Source organism: Grus americana, chromosome 4 (assembly GCF_028858705.1).
Source record: "Grus americana isolate bGruAme1 chromosome 4, bGruAme1.mat, whole genome shotgun sequence".
Classification (NCBI taxonomy): domain Eukaryota; kingdom Metazoa; phylum Chordata; class Aves; order Gruiformes; family Gruidae; genus Grus; species Grus americana.
In genome coordinates this window covers 10,644,141-10,662,385 of record NC_072855.1, presented here as the reverse complement: position 1 = coordinate 10,662,385, position 18,245 = coordinate 10,644,141, and the positions used below count along the sequence as shown (strand labels likewise).

General features: G+C 38.9%; 1 protein-coding gene across 4 annotated transcripts in view; it reads right to left on the bottom strand.

Moving 5' to 3' along the window:
- The window catches only part of RGS12 (regulator of G protein signaling 12), a 95,224-nt gene extending 80,222 nt beyond the window's left edge, over positions 1 to 15,002 (bottom strand). For 2 of the 4 annotated variants that reach the window (XM_054824735.1, XM_054824730.1), the window contains exons 1-2: positions 14,201 to 14,421; positions 6,544 to 8,491 (exon numbers count right to left, since the gene is read on the bottom strand). In XM_054824735.1, the coding sequence (XP_054680710.1) occupies positions 6,544 to 8,400 (1,857 nt within the window). In that variant the 5' untranslated portion in view covers positions 8,401 to 8,491; positions 14,201 to 14,421. Of the gene's footprint in view, positions 1 to 6,543; positions 8,492 to 13,450; positions 13,529 to 14,200; positions 14,422 to 14,900 lie in introns of those variants that run through there. The other 2 variants (XM_054824731.1, XM_054824732.1) reach the window with 2 other exon arrangements.
- Positions 15,003 to 18,245: the final 3,243 nt, after the last annotated feature.

The following is an 18,245-nucleotide window of genomic DNA, read 5'->3' as shown; positions in this document are numbered from 1 at the left end:
AAACTTTACTTCCCAAAAGACTGAAGGACTAAGCACTTTATATCAAACAAAATGAAAGAGTCACGTGCACTAGAAGAGACACCAGCAGAAGAAGAAATGGGTATAAGGTGACCATGATTAGAATTCAGACTGGAAAACAACCAAAAGTTTCTAAATTTGTAATAGTGATAAAATATGGTTCCTGTAGAAGGTGGGGTGCAAAGACATTTTTTTCAAAGGCACAGCTGCTAAGTGTATGGAAGGCATGATAACACATGATTACCTAAAAGGGCTAGAATTTGCTTTGATGATGTAGAATATTCTTCTCTGGTACTACCTTTGCAAACTTATTGATGTCATAATGGCCATTTTATTGATAGGATGAATTTTCAAGTCTTTCTCTTGAAGCTTCATTTCTTCATGTTTCTATTTAGATGCTTCAGGTAAGTTTTAGCAATTCCATATTTGTTTTTGTTAATTAAAGACCTTTATTCCATATTGATCTGTTTCTTCTCCAGAAGTGGTATTTTACAGCTCCTTTTCTTCTCTGAATCTTCTCAACTGCAAGCTATTGGGCTCTTATCTTTGTACAACTGAAAGCTCAGACAATAATTTTACATCTTATCTCAAAGCTTCTACATTTAAAACTTAAAATACAGCCATTTTTCATTATTTCAATTAATTCCGTGCTAATTATTTTTCTCCATGCTGTTTTCTTCATTGTTTCTCTTTGTTTCTCAAGATGCTACCTTCTCCTGTGATTCTGCAACTCAAAACTAGCTCAGAAATACTTAGATGCCTGCATGTCCCCTTAATTGTCACAATGTTAATTGCAGTCCAAACCTACACTTGATCTAGAAAACATGCAAATTCAGGTGTAATGAAAAATTCTAAATCTCTAGCACATAAATTTGGAATAAGAAAATTTCACAAAGTCAACATTACAGACATTTACTCTCCAGATTTTATCTGATTTCTCTTCAGAAAAAAGCACCCAGCATTATTCTGGCTTTTCATACACTTTTACAGATCCTAGAACTAACAATTTTTTTTAAATCATTATTTCAGAGAATTAGAATACATATGAAAAGGCTGCATGAAATTACTAAACACATAATTGCTTTTTCATTTTCTCAAAATGAAATGCAAAATGCATCAGAGGACCTATTTCATACAAATGCCTCTTTGCAGATTAATTCACATTAGCACATTCTCAGATCTAGCTTGGTGTTTGGGATTTCAGTTGAGTTCTCTTTAAGGAATATACGTACATCTCAAAAAGCCTATAATTCCAAAGGTTAACGTTAAATTGTACTGCATAAGAATAGCAATCCAGCTGTCATTAATTCTGCTTTATAAACAGCTGGGGTGGAACAATTTAAGCTGGTGAGCAAACAGAATTGTAGAAGAAAGGGAAAAGAACATGTAATTATACAACAAAAAACAAATATGGGAACCACACAGCTTTGCCAACATTGTCTTTGCATCTAAAATATCTGCCTTTCAGTTAGTTCACCATTCAGTTACCACCATTAAAAACCGCAATTCTTGGATTTAAAGCAAATTACAAATTTTCACCATAAAAGCCTATTCCATTTCTAATGTGAGCAGCGTATCTTTTTCAGTAATACTTGCTTTGGAAACAAGGATAACTCTGAAGTAGTTACAGTTAAACTTCCAATCAAAACAGAGTAACAATAATAGTAACTCAGAAAATATCTTAGGAAAGATGCGTTAGTGAATCCCACAGTACTGCTTACCTGCCTTCCCTCTTCTACGTTTTTACAATATTTTCATAGCTTAAGTCATGAAGGTTACAAAGCAGTTGATAAGTTTTTTGAGTTTAAAAAATTATATATATTTGCAATAGTATTGTCCAGTGAGTCTCAGACAAGATTATCTATTTTTTCTTCCTCTAAGATCTACAAATAGGATCTGTTTACAAATTCACACTCTTCATGAGCACAAACAATAACGTGCTCAAGATAGAAGTCTTACAACAAATGTGAAGCAGAAAAGGGTTTCTACAAATCAATACCCAAATTTTTAAAAGGCTTTTTAATTACTTTTTAATAGATTTGTCATATTCACTTGGAATAGACCTAGTACCCAAATACTGGTTATTAAGCTCAGGTTGTAAAACTTCTTGTGATCTTAAATGTTATACTTGCCTCCACAATATTAAAACAAACTTTCTTTTTAAAAACAAAGAATGGTGAGAGGTCAATACCCAGGTTTCTGTCCTCACGGAGAGAAAACTCAAATACTAAACTGACTGTTATGAAGCTTTCCAGTGGAAAAAGGAGTATTTTCCCAGTAAAATTTAATTTAAAACAGTAACGGGTAGACATTTTTGGCCAGGCGCTAGCCCAGAAACAGAGAGTGAGGGCTGAACAAAATCAAACGTATTAGATTAATTTAGTCTAGAGGGAAAGGAATGCTTCCCTGTTCAGCAATTTCTCAAGCCCCTTGCCAATCCTAACATCCCCTGATGTTTTCACATTGCTTATGGTGCTTTTCTTCTGTGTAACCCAAAATCGTGCAAAAGGACGCGTAGGTAAGTGACTGAAACTTAGTGCGATGCCCAAGAAGGTGGAAATAACAGGGCAATAGCAAAGGAAGCAAAAGGAATAACAAACAAAAAACCAGTAATTATTCCATTCCCACTGAAACCGTAACAAGTCTCTTCATCTGCTAGTCTCATAGACCTCAAAAGACCACGTACCCCTACCCACTATCAGTCTTAAGCAATTCAGAGGCTTTTTGCTGCCAGAGTCATCCTGAGATTCAAAGCCACCTTCTATGATCTTCCTTTTCAGTGAATTTCAGCAACATCATCAGGCCTCCTCCCACTAGTCAAGGAGACACCCCAAAAAGTCTCATAAGATGCTTCAATAGAAATCTGTTCACATGAAACTTTTAAGAAACATGGGAAACATGAAGTACAGTACAGGAAATAATTTCAGAGGTGGATAAGGCCAGAGATACCTTCCAGCAAATCTCAGTCAGAAGAGGTAAAATAGAACCAAAATTTCCCTGATTTGGTTCTTCTCTTCCCATGTACAACCACCATTTTAAAAGCCAAAGATTAAAAAACAAAAAAATACAGCAATTGTGAAAGTATGAGTTCAGTAATTTAGGGATAAATTCCTTATAACATTTTAAAGCAAAAGAAAAAACCTCATTTAATCAAATTAGGCGTTTTTACATTTGTTCAACTATTCAGACTTACATGGAACTTCAAAATGCTTTATAGCAGTATGAAGAATATTAAGAGTGTTTTTGCCAATTATTACAATATTAACCACAATTCTAATTTGTGAGCTGAAAAACGTAATCATTAAAGGCACTACAACACTAAAGGGAAAACAGCTCAGAAAACGCGTTTACTTCCTTGTAACCTGAAGTTTGAAATACCATACCCACAAGAAACGCTTCCCAGGTCCTGTTCTGAAGTGCAGTTTTAAATAGATACGTTCACTAGAGCTTTCTCACATCTGCTATTGTGCTCTGTACAATTCACAAATGTTTTATCAGTGCAGCTATAAAATCAGGAAAGAGTTTATGCCCCTTTTACCCCCCATGAGCACTGTACAGTGCAGCACATTCTCCTCTATTGCATGTGGTGATCATCACTCTTTAGCTGCACAGCAGTTCAGCTAGATCAGAATTGCATCCAGGAACTCATATCCTTTCCCCAGTGTGTAATGAAAGCTCCACGGAAGATGTACATAATATGGATGTGCGGAGTCCATCACAAAAAACTCTAGTTTTGGTAACCTTTTCTCCCTGTAGTGGCTTCTACACATTCCCACTCATAGGATGTATTATCCTTCAGTATTAGTGTAAAAGACAAAAAACCCCCACCTTAATTAAAACGCAATTTAAGGACTGCTCTGCAAATGAAGCATTAGACTCAGCCACTAGGTTATAAAAATATGACTGCAATCCCAGGTGGCCACTTTATATACTTCATTCTATGACTGGAATGTGTCGGAGCATGCTGTGTAAAATCAGTCCTTACCACTGAAAAAGGTCACAGGCAGCTGAGGACATACAGTTTTTCTAGAACGCAGCACCTAACCCACGTGAATAACATTTTGGAACAGACAGTCTTAACTCTTCACACAAAGCAAAAAGAGAGTGTGAATTTCTGAATATCATTCTCTTATGAAGGCAAATTAGTGCTCTAATGTGCAAAAGTATGGGCTTTCCCTATTTCTGCAGTACCTAAAGAAGTACAGAGGTACATTCATCAATAATGACATCCCCTGACTATTTTCATTAAAAATTTAAGATGAGAACATAGTACTACTTCAGCTTTATGAATTACTCTGAATAATGTTAAGTGCTTGCAACTCATGCTTGCAAATGATTTCAAGACTTTCATGAGCTTTTCTCATCAGTTTCAATAGCCTTCAATAATACTAAAAAATAAAATTAGAATGCAAAAAAGGTTCTGCAGCCTTAATGAGGAAACTAAATGCTAAAGTCATGTACAAACATTTTAAATCTGTCTGGCAAACATATTTGTTATTAATCAAAGACCAGAATGCCTATTTTATTAGTAAATTGACTTAAAAGAGAAGATTGAGATATTTAGTGTTGGAACATATATTCTGGTACATGCTGATCTGAGTGATACAATTAGTGAAATATTATTACTGTTTACCCAATATAGAACATCTTTCATCTTTTCTATGAGATTTTTATTAGTATATTCTTCACTTGCATGAAATAAATGTTTCAAACATTTAAAAATATTTTTTTTTTTTTAGTTTTCAATCTCTGAAAAAAAAAAATCTAATCCATATTATTATCATGGACAACACTGCAGATACAAACATGTTGCAGAGACCCTCAAGGAGTTTCAACAGCATCCCATGCAGCTGGTCCAGTTCCCAAAAAACACATGGGAACAACATCCATAATGCACCGGCACCGGGTGCTGTGCATCAAGAGGCCTTTTCCTTGGTCCATCAGCAGAGAGACCACAAAGCATGTAGTCTTCATGGTAGCAGGCAGAACTGATTGTTAGGTGGTTTGGGTAGGCAGTTTTTACAAATTAAGTGTTTCTGTTTGGATAATTTTTATTTGGTTTTTGAAAAGTGTGAATCATCTTGTATTTAAGATAATTTGAAATTTAATTCATCATTGTGGGTCTGGAAAACATTGCTGCCTGTAGCAGTCACTTCACCTTAAAAATACACTAGTGTATAACTATTACATATACTAAGGTTTTGGGGAGTTTTTTCAGCACAAAAAGCATACAAAAGAATGTATGTGAAAATTGTTGGCTTCACGGTGCAAGAAAAGCAATAAAAAATATTTCTCTTTCCGCACCAAAACCAAAATGTTCTGAAGTTCTGCATTCTAGTCCCCAAAAAGTCTATGCCTGAGTGTCATACCAATGCAAAGATTTTGTTTATAACAGTGTGAAACAATTAATGAATCTCTACTGTAATCCACTTGAGCAGCAGTTGGATATTTTTAATCTGGTGAAAAAAACGTATTTTTTTCTCAAACAGATTTGGATATTATAATGGAGACGTGAATCAATCATATAAGCAATACTTCCGCATGGAAGGACAATGCTTCTTGAAGACTAACTTGGAGTATGAAGTTCTCTCTTTCCCTGGAGTCAGCAAATGTTTTAGATACAACTCTGCTATTAACTCTTTTAGTGTAAGACCAACGACTTCCACTTTACTAGAATCCCAGTTATCAAAAACAGACTCCCATGAGATTAGTGCCCTCAACAGCAAAACGCGTATGTGGCAAAGGGAACAATATGTAATTATGTTGGATACACCTCCCACACTTTTTTTTTTAAAAAATCTTCTCGCTTTGGTTTATAGAAGCCTGATAGTAGACAAAACAAGTGGATGAAGTAGTTATTAAGAACAAAATTTGAATTACAGCTTACTGGCAGAACATTAGATTTGTGCCCTAATAGTGGACACTATAATGACCACTACCAACTATCCTTTGATGTAGGTTTAACACTACTTGTACTGAGAGGTTTGCTGGAGCAAATTTTTATGATAATACAATTGTCTTATTCAGTTAAAGTTAAAAGTGTATAACACAAGTTTGAGTAATGATTAGACTACATCTCTATAAAAATAGGTATCACTAAAATAATAACATTTGCAAGCCAGCCTTCTATAAAAAAGGAACCAGACGGAAGATCCAGACTGTTTCCATTCTTTTGCTGCTGGAGGTCAGAAGGAATTGAGGCTGCTAGAATGTCATGTCTCTTTTTATTGCAATGCCACTTGAACATTTGGAAACAATGAAGAGACAAGAAGAAATGTGAGAAAGCTCTAACAGACAACACTTCCAGCAGAAGGACAATTCCAGAGCTGCACTCAATTAAACGGGAATATGCAAAGCCTCTGCAAAGGAGAAAGAACCATATTATTTTCTTCATCTGACATTTTGTAAATGCTATAATACATGTTTAAATTTTAGTATGCAAATATCATGCTGTAATACCACCACAGGCTGTTAGGTTTGGGGTTTTTCTGGTTTTTTTAGGAACAAGTATCAACATATTCTTACCTTTTTATCTTCTTTAGACTTCCTAATACTGTGTGGAGGGCCAAATTTGTTCTGCATGCAAAACATCTTCTTAGACCATTCGTTTTTATGAGATTTTAACTGTGGCTGACCAAAGCTGCCGTCAACTCTGTATCTGTCAGCTGGAATCTTATTCATTGGTGGGGGAAGAGTTCCACAGTTAACACTTGACCAGCCATCTGTAGAATCAGTGTACGACTCCTGGTCGCTAGCATTTCCATGCTGCCATTCTTGTAAAACATGCACAGGCAGCCACCTCTGATTGCCTGTGCCCGCTGGGTTTTTCTTTGATGGGGGTACTGAATTTCGGGAAGAAACCAGTGGAACTTCAATACGAGCAGAAGGACTTAAGTGTTTGCTAACATTTTGGGACTTATCATTCTGAATTACTTCTAAAGGAATGTTTCCTTCTTGTTCATGACAGAAGCCATTCCAATGGGAAGCGGGCTGATTTTGTCCCCTTCCTACTGGATTTTCCCATATACTGTTAGGAATGTGTTTACTTGGATTGCTGCCTAAATCAACCACGATAACTCTATTATTCTTTTCTTCTTGGTTGAAGTTTCCGATTCCACTATCACTGTTACTGCTTGTACTATTATTCTGATGGGCATCTGCATCACCATCAAGAAAAGCCCTCGCACGCATTCCCTCAATCAATTCCCCCATATCCCTGTACAGGACAGAAATAAACTGAAGAACAGGTAGAGATGATGTTGGAAACTCCAGACAGCCATTTGTGTCTGGATCTGCTGTACATTCCAGTCCAAAACGTCTTGCTATGCCCTGGTGAATTTTGTGATGAAATAATTCAGGATCCACCATAAAAACGTGGCAAGATGTCCTCAGAACCCCTTCATCTTCCTGAGCCAAGCTTGCATCATCATTTGTTTGCATTGTAACTAGTCCAAAGAATCTCCTATCATCTGGGCAAACAGCACTGAATGCTAGTTTCTCTGCTGGGTATTCTGCCACTACACCTGATTTGTCACTGCAGAGCTGAATACAGTCATGCATTATCTTCATCATCACTAGCGAATGGATTTTTTGTTCTGCCCGCAGACGTCTCATGCATCCGCGAATAGCCTGCAAACTCTCATTTTCCAAATTTGAGGTTGTTGAAGGAAGTTCAATTGAGCCTAGGTAACCTACAATCATGGCAACATTTAAAATGCTTGCATCTAACCCAAAGTCTTCTGCACTCTCCAGCCCAATTCTAAAAACTGAATCATCATGCAGGACTTTGGATATTTCTTCCTTTGACAGGAGGTTTGGATTGCTTACACTTTCATTTCCAGCTTCAAATTTAATAGCAGCAGAATCTGAAAATGATCTTTGTTTTGATGCAGAATTATCTAAGTTACCAGCACAAAGACTAGGATTCTCAAAGATCATGTTGAAAATGCCACCAGACTGCATTTCTTCAACAACTTTCTCTGCTCTGTTTATACCCAGAGCTTTAGAGTCAGGTTTGGGCTTCAGCCACCCCTTACCATCATAAAAACCAACTTCCTCATCACTCGAGCATGAATCTATATGACTAATCCCTTCAGCAATGACCATGTGGAGGACTCCAGAACATTTTCCTATAAGTTTCACTACATCTTCATGAGAGGCTTTTTTCACATTGATTTCATTAACTGCAAATATCTGATCTCCTGCTTTAAGTCCAACATAATCTGCAGGGCTTCCTTTCATAACGCAACTAAGAACACAAGGAGCTTGTCCAGAAAGAGTAAACCCATAGCCTGCTCTTCCTCTAGCGACTTCCACGCTTCTTATCCGAGGAGGAGCATGCATGTTGAGTCGACGTTTGACTGTTTCTGCTGATCTATACATTTTGGGGGGGTTTCCTGAAAATAGGAAAACTTTTAATTAGTCCATTTTTTTGTCATGTTTCAAGAGTATCACTCCTTCATCTGATGAAGCTCTAAAGAAAGAAAGAAAGAAAAAAAGGTTTTAATTCTCAATCATATTTCAGGTTTTTTAGTACCCAGTATTCCCTTTACCGTTCAGAAATATTCCTAGTGAACTCTACCAAAACCTTGCTCGAGAATTAGCACAACCATGAAAAGAATTTGAAAACAAAAGGTACCACAGTCTTAATTTTACTGATGAGAAGCAGTAGCAAATGCAAATAAAGTGGCTGTCCAAAATGGCAAAGTAACTGAATGGCAAAGCTAAGAACAGAATCTAAGTCTTCTGACATACAGCCAGTGTTTTTATACTACAGCACATTACACCTTCCCCATGTTACCTACTATTCAGTTAACTTCTGGCTTACTGCACCATTGTAATACCACCACATATTACAGCACAGTGGAAATCCTGGATGAAGCTCATCTATCCTTTTCCAGCAACATAAAAATTAGAGCTCACGTATATCTACTCAGCTATAGCCCATCCCCCTTTATACTCAACGTACAGAAACAGGTACCAAATGTATTCATATAAAGCAGGTTAGACAAATTACCCTGAGAGTTGCCTGTATCACCCCACTGACTGACTGTAAATAAGTTACTTATTTTAAGTATCTCAAAGTTTAACTTTCACACATACATTTCAGTCACATATGCAACAACAAATGGACATTCCATCATGGATTAGACCAAAAGGATCCAAAATCAGATTTACTCTGTTACATCGGTCAATTAATCTACTCAAAAATAACTTGTCAGAAAGCAAACATTATAAAAAACGCATTTCAGTCATTCCAACATCCACATGATTTAATTTAGACAAAAACTTCCCAAAAAAGAGGAAAAAAGAAGGAACTCCACGTGCTGCCAGTATTAATCTAGTCATGATTTTACAATTCAAATAAAGCATCTTTTTATGAACAGCAAGAAATAGTAGATTTCAGTACATTTTGGTGTTGACACTGAAGTCTGGATGGCTCATTCTAATTATACTCAGGTAAATTCCATTGTTTTAGAGAGGTTTCCTCCACTAAGCAGGTTAAAATGCATTAAAATGTTTTAACGCAAAGAACAGAAATGACAACTTGTTCAACTTTTGAAACTATCCCCTTGTTGCGTGATATGAACTCTTACTTCCACAGGTCTGGAGGATGACTGACTGAAATAATTGGATGACTACAGATGCATAAAATTGCAATAAACTCTGTCTGAGCAAATGAGAACTAATCTGAAAATAATTACTTCTCTGAGCTAGTCCACAGGCTTATTCATAACTCAGTCACATTGTGTTAGGTGTATGAAAGTGCATAAGGTACTTGAAAGCAAGTATCGTGTAAATGTGGGCAAAATGCGGACAATGTTTTAGATAGGTACACACGAAAAATATGTATGCACACACACACAGACACACATTTGTTTATCATATCTAAAGTATTAAATTAGTGGTCTCCAACCCACTACTTGCATGGAAGAAATATTGCCAAGAAATCCTTCTGACATTGCTCTCAGCTACAGAAATAACAAAAAAACCCACTCAAAATGTGACACAATCCACAGCACACTACTTCCACAGTGTTTCTGCCTAGGATGGAACAAACAAAAGGGCCATGACTCCAAAAGTTTCACCAAAAAAAAAAAAAACCAACTAAGATACAATTTAGGATCCAAGTCTTAACTACTTAACATATGAGCTGTTTGATTATCAAATTTTAAAAAACACTGTTGTTTCTTGAATATTCTGCTAAATACTCAACTATGGGATGTGACTCCCTTAGGACCCTTCCAAATCCTAAACAGGACAGCCTTCAAGATACTACAGAAGACATTCTCTTGGCTTTACTTTTGGGTTTTAGTTTGTATTTTTTTGAACAAAGGGACATCAGGGGTTTATGTCTCCATGGTGCAGCTATGACTGTTCAAAAATGTAGTATGGATTTTGCAAATTGTTTTAACATAGCAATTATCCAGCTTCAATAACAACAGTTCCTCTATAATTTCAGAAAATAACTTAGCTTTAAGAAGTCAGGAAACTTCACACTTAACCTTTGAATGGAAATCATAACAAGAAGAAAGAAATGCTTTGCAAACATTTAACCAAACACACACATTGCTGTAAAAGACCCCTGTCAACTTGCATCCAGCCTCATCCCTTAAACACAGATTGACCTTTTCCTGATGAAGCTAAACTTGTGAACCAAGAGATCACTGCGCATTCAGCTGTCTCTAATTAGGTCTGGTACTTTCTGAGAATAATCATTAAACATTTCAAGATATAGTTCTCCAATGAAAAAAACAAACCAACAAATAGCCAACAGTAAATAAAAACCTACTATCTGAGAGCATGAATATATACATGTTTTACTTTGCCTTACAGTGAATATTTCTGTTCTCGACTGTCTGGAGAATAGCCTAATGTGTCCCTTGGGTACACTCCAAAACTGTGCTGCTAACCTGGTCAACATAAAGCACTGTAGTATCTAGCACCTAAAAGTGTGCTACTAGCTTGCATGAGGAAAGGAAACAATTAAAAAAGTATTGTATTATAAATAACCTGATCAAAAAATATAATAAAAAGCAGTAGTTCAAAAAAAAAAATTAAGATTCAATATCGTAATGTTGAAGTGGCTGATAATACAGATTTTTTTTTTCCAACTATCTTTCTAATTTACAAAAAAAATACTCTAAATGCAACTATAAAAAAACCCACACAATGAAAGTGTAGTTAGGCTGCTCTTGGGAAGAGGCAAACTCCAGCACTGACTTACTTCATGATTCCACATTTGCTACAAGAGGATTTCTTTTCACTCTGTTCACAAGTCAATTAATCTATTTGCCTTCCTAACCTCTGCCCCTTACACATCAAGCATTTATTCCAGATGATAACCACCCATAAGGGAAAGTTATTCCAAAACCTGGCCATTATAACAACAAACCAGCAGGCTGCTAATACATTACTTTTCGCTAATGATTAAGTTCCAGAGGTGTGAAGACTTCCAGTTACTAATTTATGTGTGTAATTTTTTGAGTATAAAGTTAGGAAGTAATTCAACGTCAAAGAGGTTTTTTTGCTATTAATGTATATATACACTAAAAAAAAAACAAACCCAAACAATAACAAAAAAATCTGTGTTACATCACTGGAAAAGCCATTTCCTCCCTCCCTCAGTAGCTGAATATTATTGTACATTTTTTGTGCCAATTACACCCATGACAAATAACAGTTCACTATATTTGTCAAGGAAGCTTCAAGACAAAGGACAAATGTAGCTCTTCTGTAAGAACCCTCGGCATTCAAATATATTTTACTGCAACAATGGCACGACAGGCAAATGGAAAAATTACAAAAATAGTGTTTCATATAACCAGAGATTCCAAAAGAGATTAGCTGAGTTACAAACTGTTAACAAACTAGTTCAAAACTAAATTATCAAATTATCTAATTGCCTATGTTTTCTTTAAATTTCTTTGCAGATTTGGATCTGGAGCTAAAGAGATATAGCACAAAAATGGCACCAACTTCCACAGTTTCAAAATAATCATATGTCTGAATATCCTCTTCCTGTAATCGATTACAAGATGTGTAGTGTATCCAGTGAAAGAAAGACATTTTATTTGCACTGATATAAAGCTTTGCAGGTATCTGCATGCTTACTAAAACATGAAGTTGTTAGTGAACTATATAACCTGTGATAATTGTCATGAGTAACTAAAGATAAAATTATTTGAGCTGTTGACTTTCAGTACAAACTAAATACTGAATCTTACTGAGCCTACCAATTATATACTACTGTAATTACTTCTAATAATTATAGCACTGATTTTTATTAATTTGATAGCGTAACTACATTCAGTCACATACAGTAGGTCAGAAAAATGGTTACACCACAATACTACATGTAGCCAAGCTTACTTTGACTTTCTGCTATCACTAAGTGTGATAAAGGAAGTCTTGAAGAAAAAAAGTCTGTACAATACCAAAACCCATTAGTAAGCATTAGTCAGGAGGATACGTGCATTTTATAGGAGAAAACAGGCCTATAAAAGCAGAATAATTTGTAATACATAGTAACTAAATCTTAAGCAAATAATATAGTTTTGTGACATTTCAACACACTTATTAAAAACACTGAAAATATAGAATTCCTACTATCATTCGAAAAACACTGCAAATACAAAGTTACTACGATTTCAGAAACTTCATCAGAATTTGTACCAGCACAGCTTAGCAATATGACACAGAACAAATACAGTTTAATAACGACAAAACATTTCACAGGACATTTCAGGTAGAAACACTAACATATACAAATTAAGAGTCGTTCAAGTATGTGAAATAACATAATTTGCCCACAGAAATCAGCTTTGTCACAGAACTGCAAACCAAATGAAACATTTGAGGTTTTTGCCAGCATACATTCTGGTCTACCATTTTAATTTCAACCAATTATTTTTGGGGTATAAACCACCAAAAATACCAGTTATGGTTGAATTGTACTTTATCCTACAAACACTGCATTTCTTTATGTAATGTTTTTACATATCCATGCTAGCTTTTCATGTCATTTTCAAACCCTCTACTACAGAGAAAATACTACTTATTTGCATACTTTCAAGGGAGAGAGGTGGTTTGTTTCCTGCTTCTGCTCTTGTTAACTCATAGCAACAAAAGAACAAACAGAAACAGGAGGCATACTCCTGTTATTGTCTGTGTTAGACTATAACCTTAACAGTTACAGAGGGCAGTGAGGGAGCACGGGAAGTTTAAGACTACATTACTTACCACCAGTTCATTTTGAAAAGCCTTTGGAAATGACCTGATAGCTCTACAGTATCCATATTAATGTGGTGGGGTTTTTTTCTTTTAAAGCAGAGAACTGGTTGGCTTAATTTTGTTTTTCAACAGGAAGAGACTGTAAGAAGATAAAGCTTACAAAGTAGAAGCACATAGAGGAAAGAGACTGTGCCCTCACCTCTCACACACGGCTCAAGTATTGCCAAAGACTCTTCAGCATGGGTGCTACTCATTAAGACAGAACTGACTTTCACAAATGATGCCACTACAAAGATGAAATGAAGTTATAAAATTTGAATTCCACTCACTATTCAAACATGGTACATGTTTATAGACAAGTTACACGAGAAATATAACAGCACAACCTGTAGAAGACAGCTACCAGTTGTTTGAGAACTTGGGCGGGGCAATATTTTAATAAAAAAAAAATTATCAGCATTTCACAATTGGCAAAACATACCATTATGTTTCCTGTACAAGCAGCAACTGCTTTGCCAGAAAACAATTAGGTGTACCTAGCGCAATCATTCAAAAGATACTGATTTTAATTAGTAACAGCAGGCTAAAAAAGTTGTTAATAAAAACCCTTCCCGCACCGAAGCCAGTGTACAAAGTGTAAAGAACACCATTAGGACGTTTGCTTTTTGTCTGACAAGACTCATGCGACTAAGGACAAAGTTTTCTAAAGCTATTGTATAAACAGTCATGTATTTACAATTCAGATTAATTTATTTGTCGTATTTAAGAACGTGAAAAGGTTCTGTCGGTAGTCAGGCATTCCCCCCCCCCCCTTCTTTTCTTGCAAATACGTTCCAGAACTGCTGGGACGCCGCGAAAAAGGGCAGCATTTCAGACTGAAGCAGCGACACGCGAGATCTGCTCAGGAATAAAAGCGGTCGGGAAAAGACTTGGGATGGTTTGCACTCACGGCGCTTCCAGGCAAAGGCAGAGCCAGGAGGGGCACGTCTGACTCCCACTGCAAAGCTCTAAAAGTTACACTCCCGGCTTCTTCGGCGGCACAAGCGACCCAGCTGCAGCCCGCCTCCCCGGGGAGGGCTCCTGCACCCCGGGGGCGCTGGGCGCGGAGAGGGAGCCGGCAGGCCGCGGAACGGAGCGGAGGGGCGGGCGGCGGGTCCGTGACCACCGCTACCCGCCTCGAGCAACGGTCCGCAGGGTTATACATTAACCGCCCGGCGGGACAGCCGCTACCCGGGAGGGTGGAGCTGCGGGGAGGGGAGAAGCGGCACCTGAACCCGCAGGGACGGTTTGAAAAATCAAGCGGTAAAACGCGGGAGGGCAGGGAGTACCCGCGGCACCCCGCCCCCGCCACGGACGGACACACACACACGCACCCCCCCCACCCCCATCTCACGGCCGCTACCCGCCGGGGGTCACGGGCAGCGCCGCAGCCCCAGGGGCGCGCAGAGGGGGCGGCGCAGACGCTGCCCTACCTCCCCCTCTGCTCCCTCCGCCGCTCCCCTCCCCCGCTCGGCTCCCCTCCCGCCGCCCATCTGCTGCCCCCTCCTCCCACCACACCCCGAGCGGGGTCCCGGGCCAGGCGCTCGGCGGCGACAGGGAGGAGAGAGCTGGGCGGCAGGGGTGGGCGCTCCCCGCTCAGACCCACTCACCTCCGTCCCCCAGGACTCCAGCTACTCTACTGAGGCACCAGCTCCCCCGGTCACCGAGGAGACGGGCGCCGGGCTCCGCCACACAGCGCTTCGGCCACTGGCTGCAAGGAGCTGTCAGTCACCGCGCTCACCCGGCAGGGGTGGCGGTCGGGTTCCCGGACAGAGAAAGGGGAGAGACAATACCCAGCGCCAAAGAACTACAGCTCCCGGCGTGCCCTGCGAGCGGCCCGCTCCCTGCGGCCGTGGGCAGTGGGACGCGCGGGGCATGCCGGGCCTCGTAGTTCTTTCTTCTTCCCAAGGCGCCTCGCCGGGGCGCGGTGGGCAGCGGGCGCTCCGCCCCCTCGCCTCTAGTGGTGAGGGGAGTGCGCAGGCGCGGGCTGCCGGCGCTCTTTCGAACGGGGCTTCGCGAGCGCCTGCTGAGGGGGAGTGAGGGGAGGAACGGCCCCGGGTACGAAACCGGGGAGAGGGGAGGAATTAAATGGTCAGTATCGCACAGCAGTGACAACTTGTTCGGTCTTTTCGGGGTCGGAAGAACAAAGTGGAGCCAGTCCTTATGTAAACAGCACTACAAGGTTAGCTGGCAGAGGAGAGACTCGTTAGAATAACCTGCAGCTCTGAAGTAGTGCTGAGGAGAAGGGGCAGGTTGGTCAGGGAGGACAGGCCGGGAGGCGTTCAGAGGTGCATCAAACGGGTATGCCATGCCTTTGAAGCCCAGGAAGAAACTGAGACAGACCTTACAAGGTAAAGATAAAAGTGGGAGGGAGCAGGGTGGCACTAGGTTCAACCATTAAGCTGTCAGATGAGGGTGAGGAGGTAGGTGAGGCACTTCGTAGTAATAAAGCATCCAAAGGGCAAGAGTATATGTAAAGGGGAAGTTTTCCCACTCGGATGGAGCAGGGCACAGGCAACGATTTCTCAAAATACCTTGGGAACAGCTTTATTTCAACAGGGCAATACTGGAAAACCTTATTTTAAATAGCAGAAATAGGAAGAGGGGAAGATGGTACACATAAAAGTGGACATCAGTTAAGAGATTCCCAAGGAATATAGGGTCCAGAACAAGGGAAAAATTAACCAAATGTATCTGACTTTCCTACAGAACCTGTAAAAGAGATTGTGATCTTTAATTGTGAACAAGGACTGGCAGAAGTCCTTTGTATGGAGGGGATTTCTTCATTTCAGTCTATCTGTGCACTGGAACCTGAAAAGAACTGAACCCACCAGTCACAAGGTGTAGCAGAATGCTTATCTTTTAAGTTTGGGGTTTTTTCAGTCTCCAGAGGAGGATATATATCCCACGACTCACTGCTGTGATCATGTCTGTAAAAAAAACTTCTAGATTTTAAAACTTGATGGTTTAACTAAAGTAATTTGTTTAATTTTTATCCAGTCTAGGAAACTTTTTCTTAATATCTCCTTCCCTTTCTGAAATGTTTACAGTATACTGGAGTCCTCAGGAAAACCAAAAACACAGGCCAAAAAAAAAAGCTGTTTGGAAAAATAGAGGATCCAGCTCCTCCAGTCCTACCTCCACCACCTTCTTCTGCTACCAACATGAAACATTTCAGATCAAGTTAAATCCCAATTTTGTTTTCTGTCTCATGAGGGTTTATGGGAAAAACTTCTGAAGGGGAAGATAACTGAACAAAATAAGCGTTATTTCTTTTCCTCACCATCACAGAAGACATCTTGGCAGATCAGTGTAAAATTACAAAATTATAGACTTCCTAACTTCTCCAGACATGGTGTGTCCTATAAAAGTAATTACTGATGCTTTAGAGAGGCTAAAAATTCAAACCATTAAAAAGGAAATTGACTGATTGATTTTAAACTTCACATGTGATTGACTCTTTCAGGTGTGGTACAATAATTTTTAAAAATACTCTAGAGATCTAAATTTGCCCAAACAAGCAATAGTTATTTATCCCTTTGACTGGGGAGATTTCACAGGGACAAGAATAATGTTCCACAAACAAAAGGTGGTGGTTTGGGTTTGCCATCCCTTAACAGCCCCGTTGTTTCCAGCTTCCATATGAGGTTATCAAGACAGTATGTCTTTTACCACTATTTCTGTTGCCCATGCTACCTCAACAGATGTAGCTTTGACTTGCCTACAGAAGGGAAGATTGGTCAACCATGTATTTCGAACAGTCTGACCTTGTAAATAACTGTAACAGAAACAAATCTCTTTGAAAGTGACAAGTAAAGGGAAATTGGAACTCTTCCACAGAGGTATCTGCAGGTGTCCTATAGAGCCTGTATGAAGTTAATACAAAGAAATTGTGCTTCATTTTGTTTCGAAGAGAAGAGATACTAGAAGTGGCATAAATAATTACTCCACGTCAGTGTCAGAATTCCTTTTCCACAGATACTGAAGCTGTTCTATTCATGATAGCCAACAGAACTGACAGGACTTTTGTAATAGCACAGAAGACTTCTCAGTAGCAGAGCAGAACTTCCTGCGTGAGGATTGCTCAGCAAGGAAGAAGTGAACGCCCAGACTGACATGGAAACAGGTGTGCTCACACAGCCTACCTGCAGTCAGAAATATCCAACTCATCGTGAATAAATGTAGTGCTTTTTCTTCAGCGTTTTTGGAAATGGTGATTACAACTTTATGTTAGAATCTGGAACAAGGTGATGAATGGCCCCTCAAAAATCCATCCAAGGTCTCAGCTGTAACTTTCCTTACTGTTTTCACCACTGTTGGAGACAATAAAGGAAGAAAGGGTGTGAAACAAAGTGATAAGGCTTTGTGGCTTTTGGGCTGTAAAAGCTTTGGCTTACAAGCTAAGTAACAATGTTGGGTATACTGCCATCTCAAGCACACTGAGGGTGGTTGTCACAAAACAGCTTATCAGATTTGATCTGGAGAGGTTTGCAATGCATACTGTAATGAAACACCAGATGAGAAGTCAGAAAATAAACTTAGTCCAGCATCTGATGCAAAGTCTATGGTTTTATTTACCATTGTTTAATTACCTTGGTTGAAGGAATGAAAGTGTTGGTTGCTCCAAAAAGGTTTTATTTTAGGTATACAGAAATATCCTCACATAAATGTCAGTTTTCTCATTTAATGCTTTCAACATGTTCAAAATAATAGAATTGTTTATAATTGTCAGCATTAAATGCTTCTTCAGTGTACAAACTTCATTCCGATTTTCCTAGCTTAGTTTTGTTCTGAACATCAGGGAAAATTATATATATCATATACATTGTAGTTAGCTTGTGTTGGCCAGTCAATATGTAGTTGGAAGCAAAATCCTCGTTATTTAGGAACTTGCCTCCTAAATCCCAAAAGCTCGTCCTTCTTCAGTTAACCGTCAGAGTCCAATCGAAAGGATC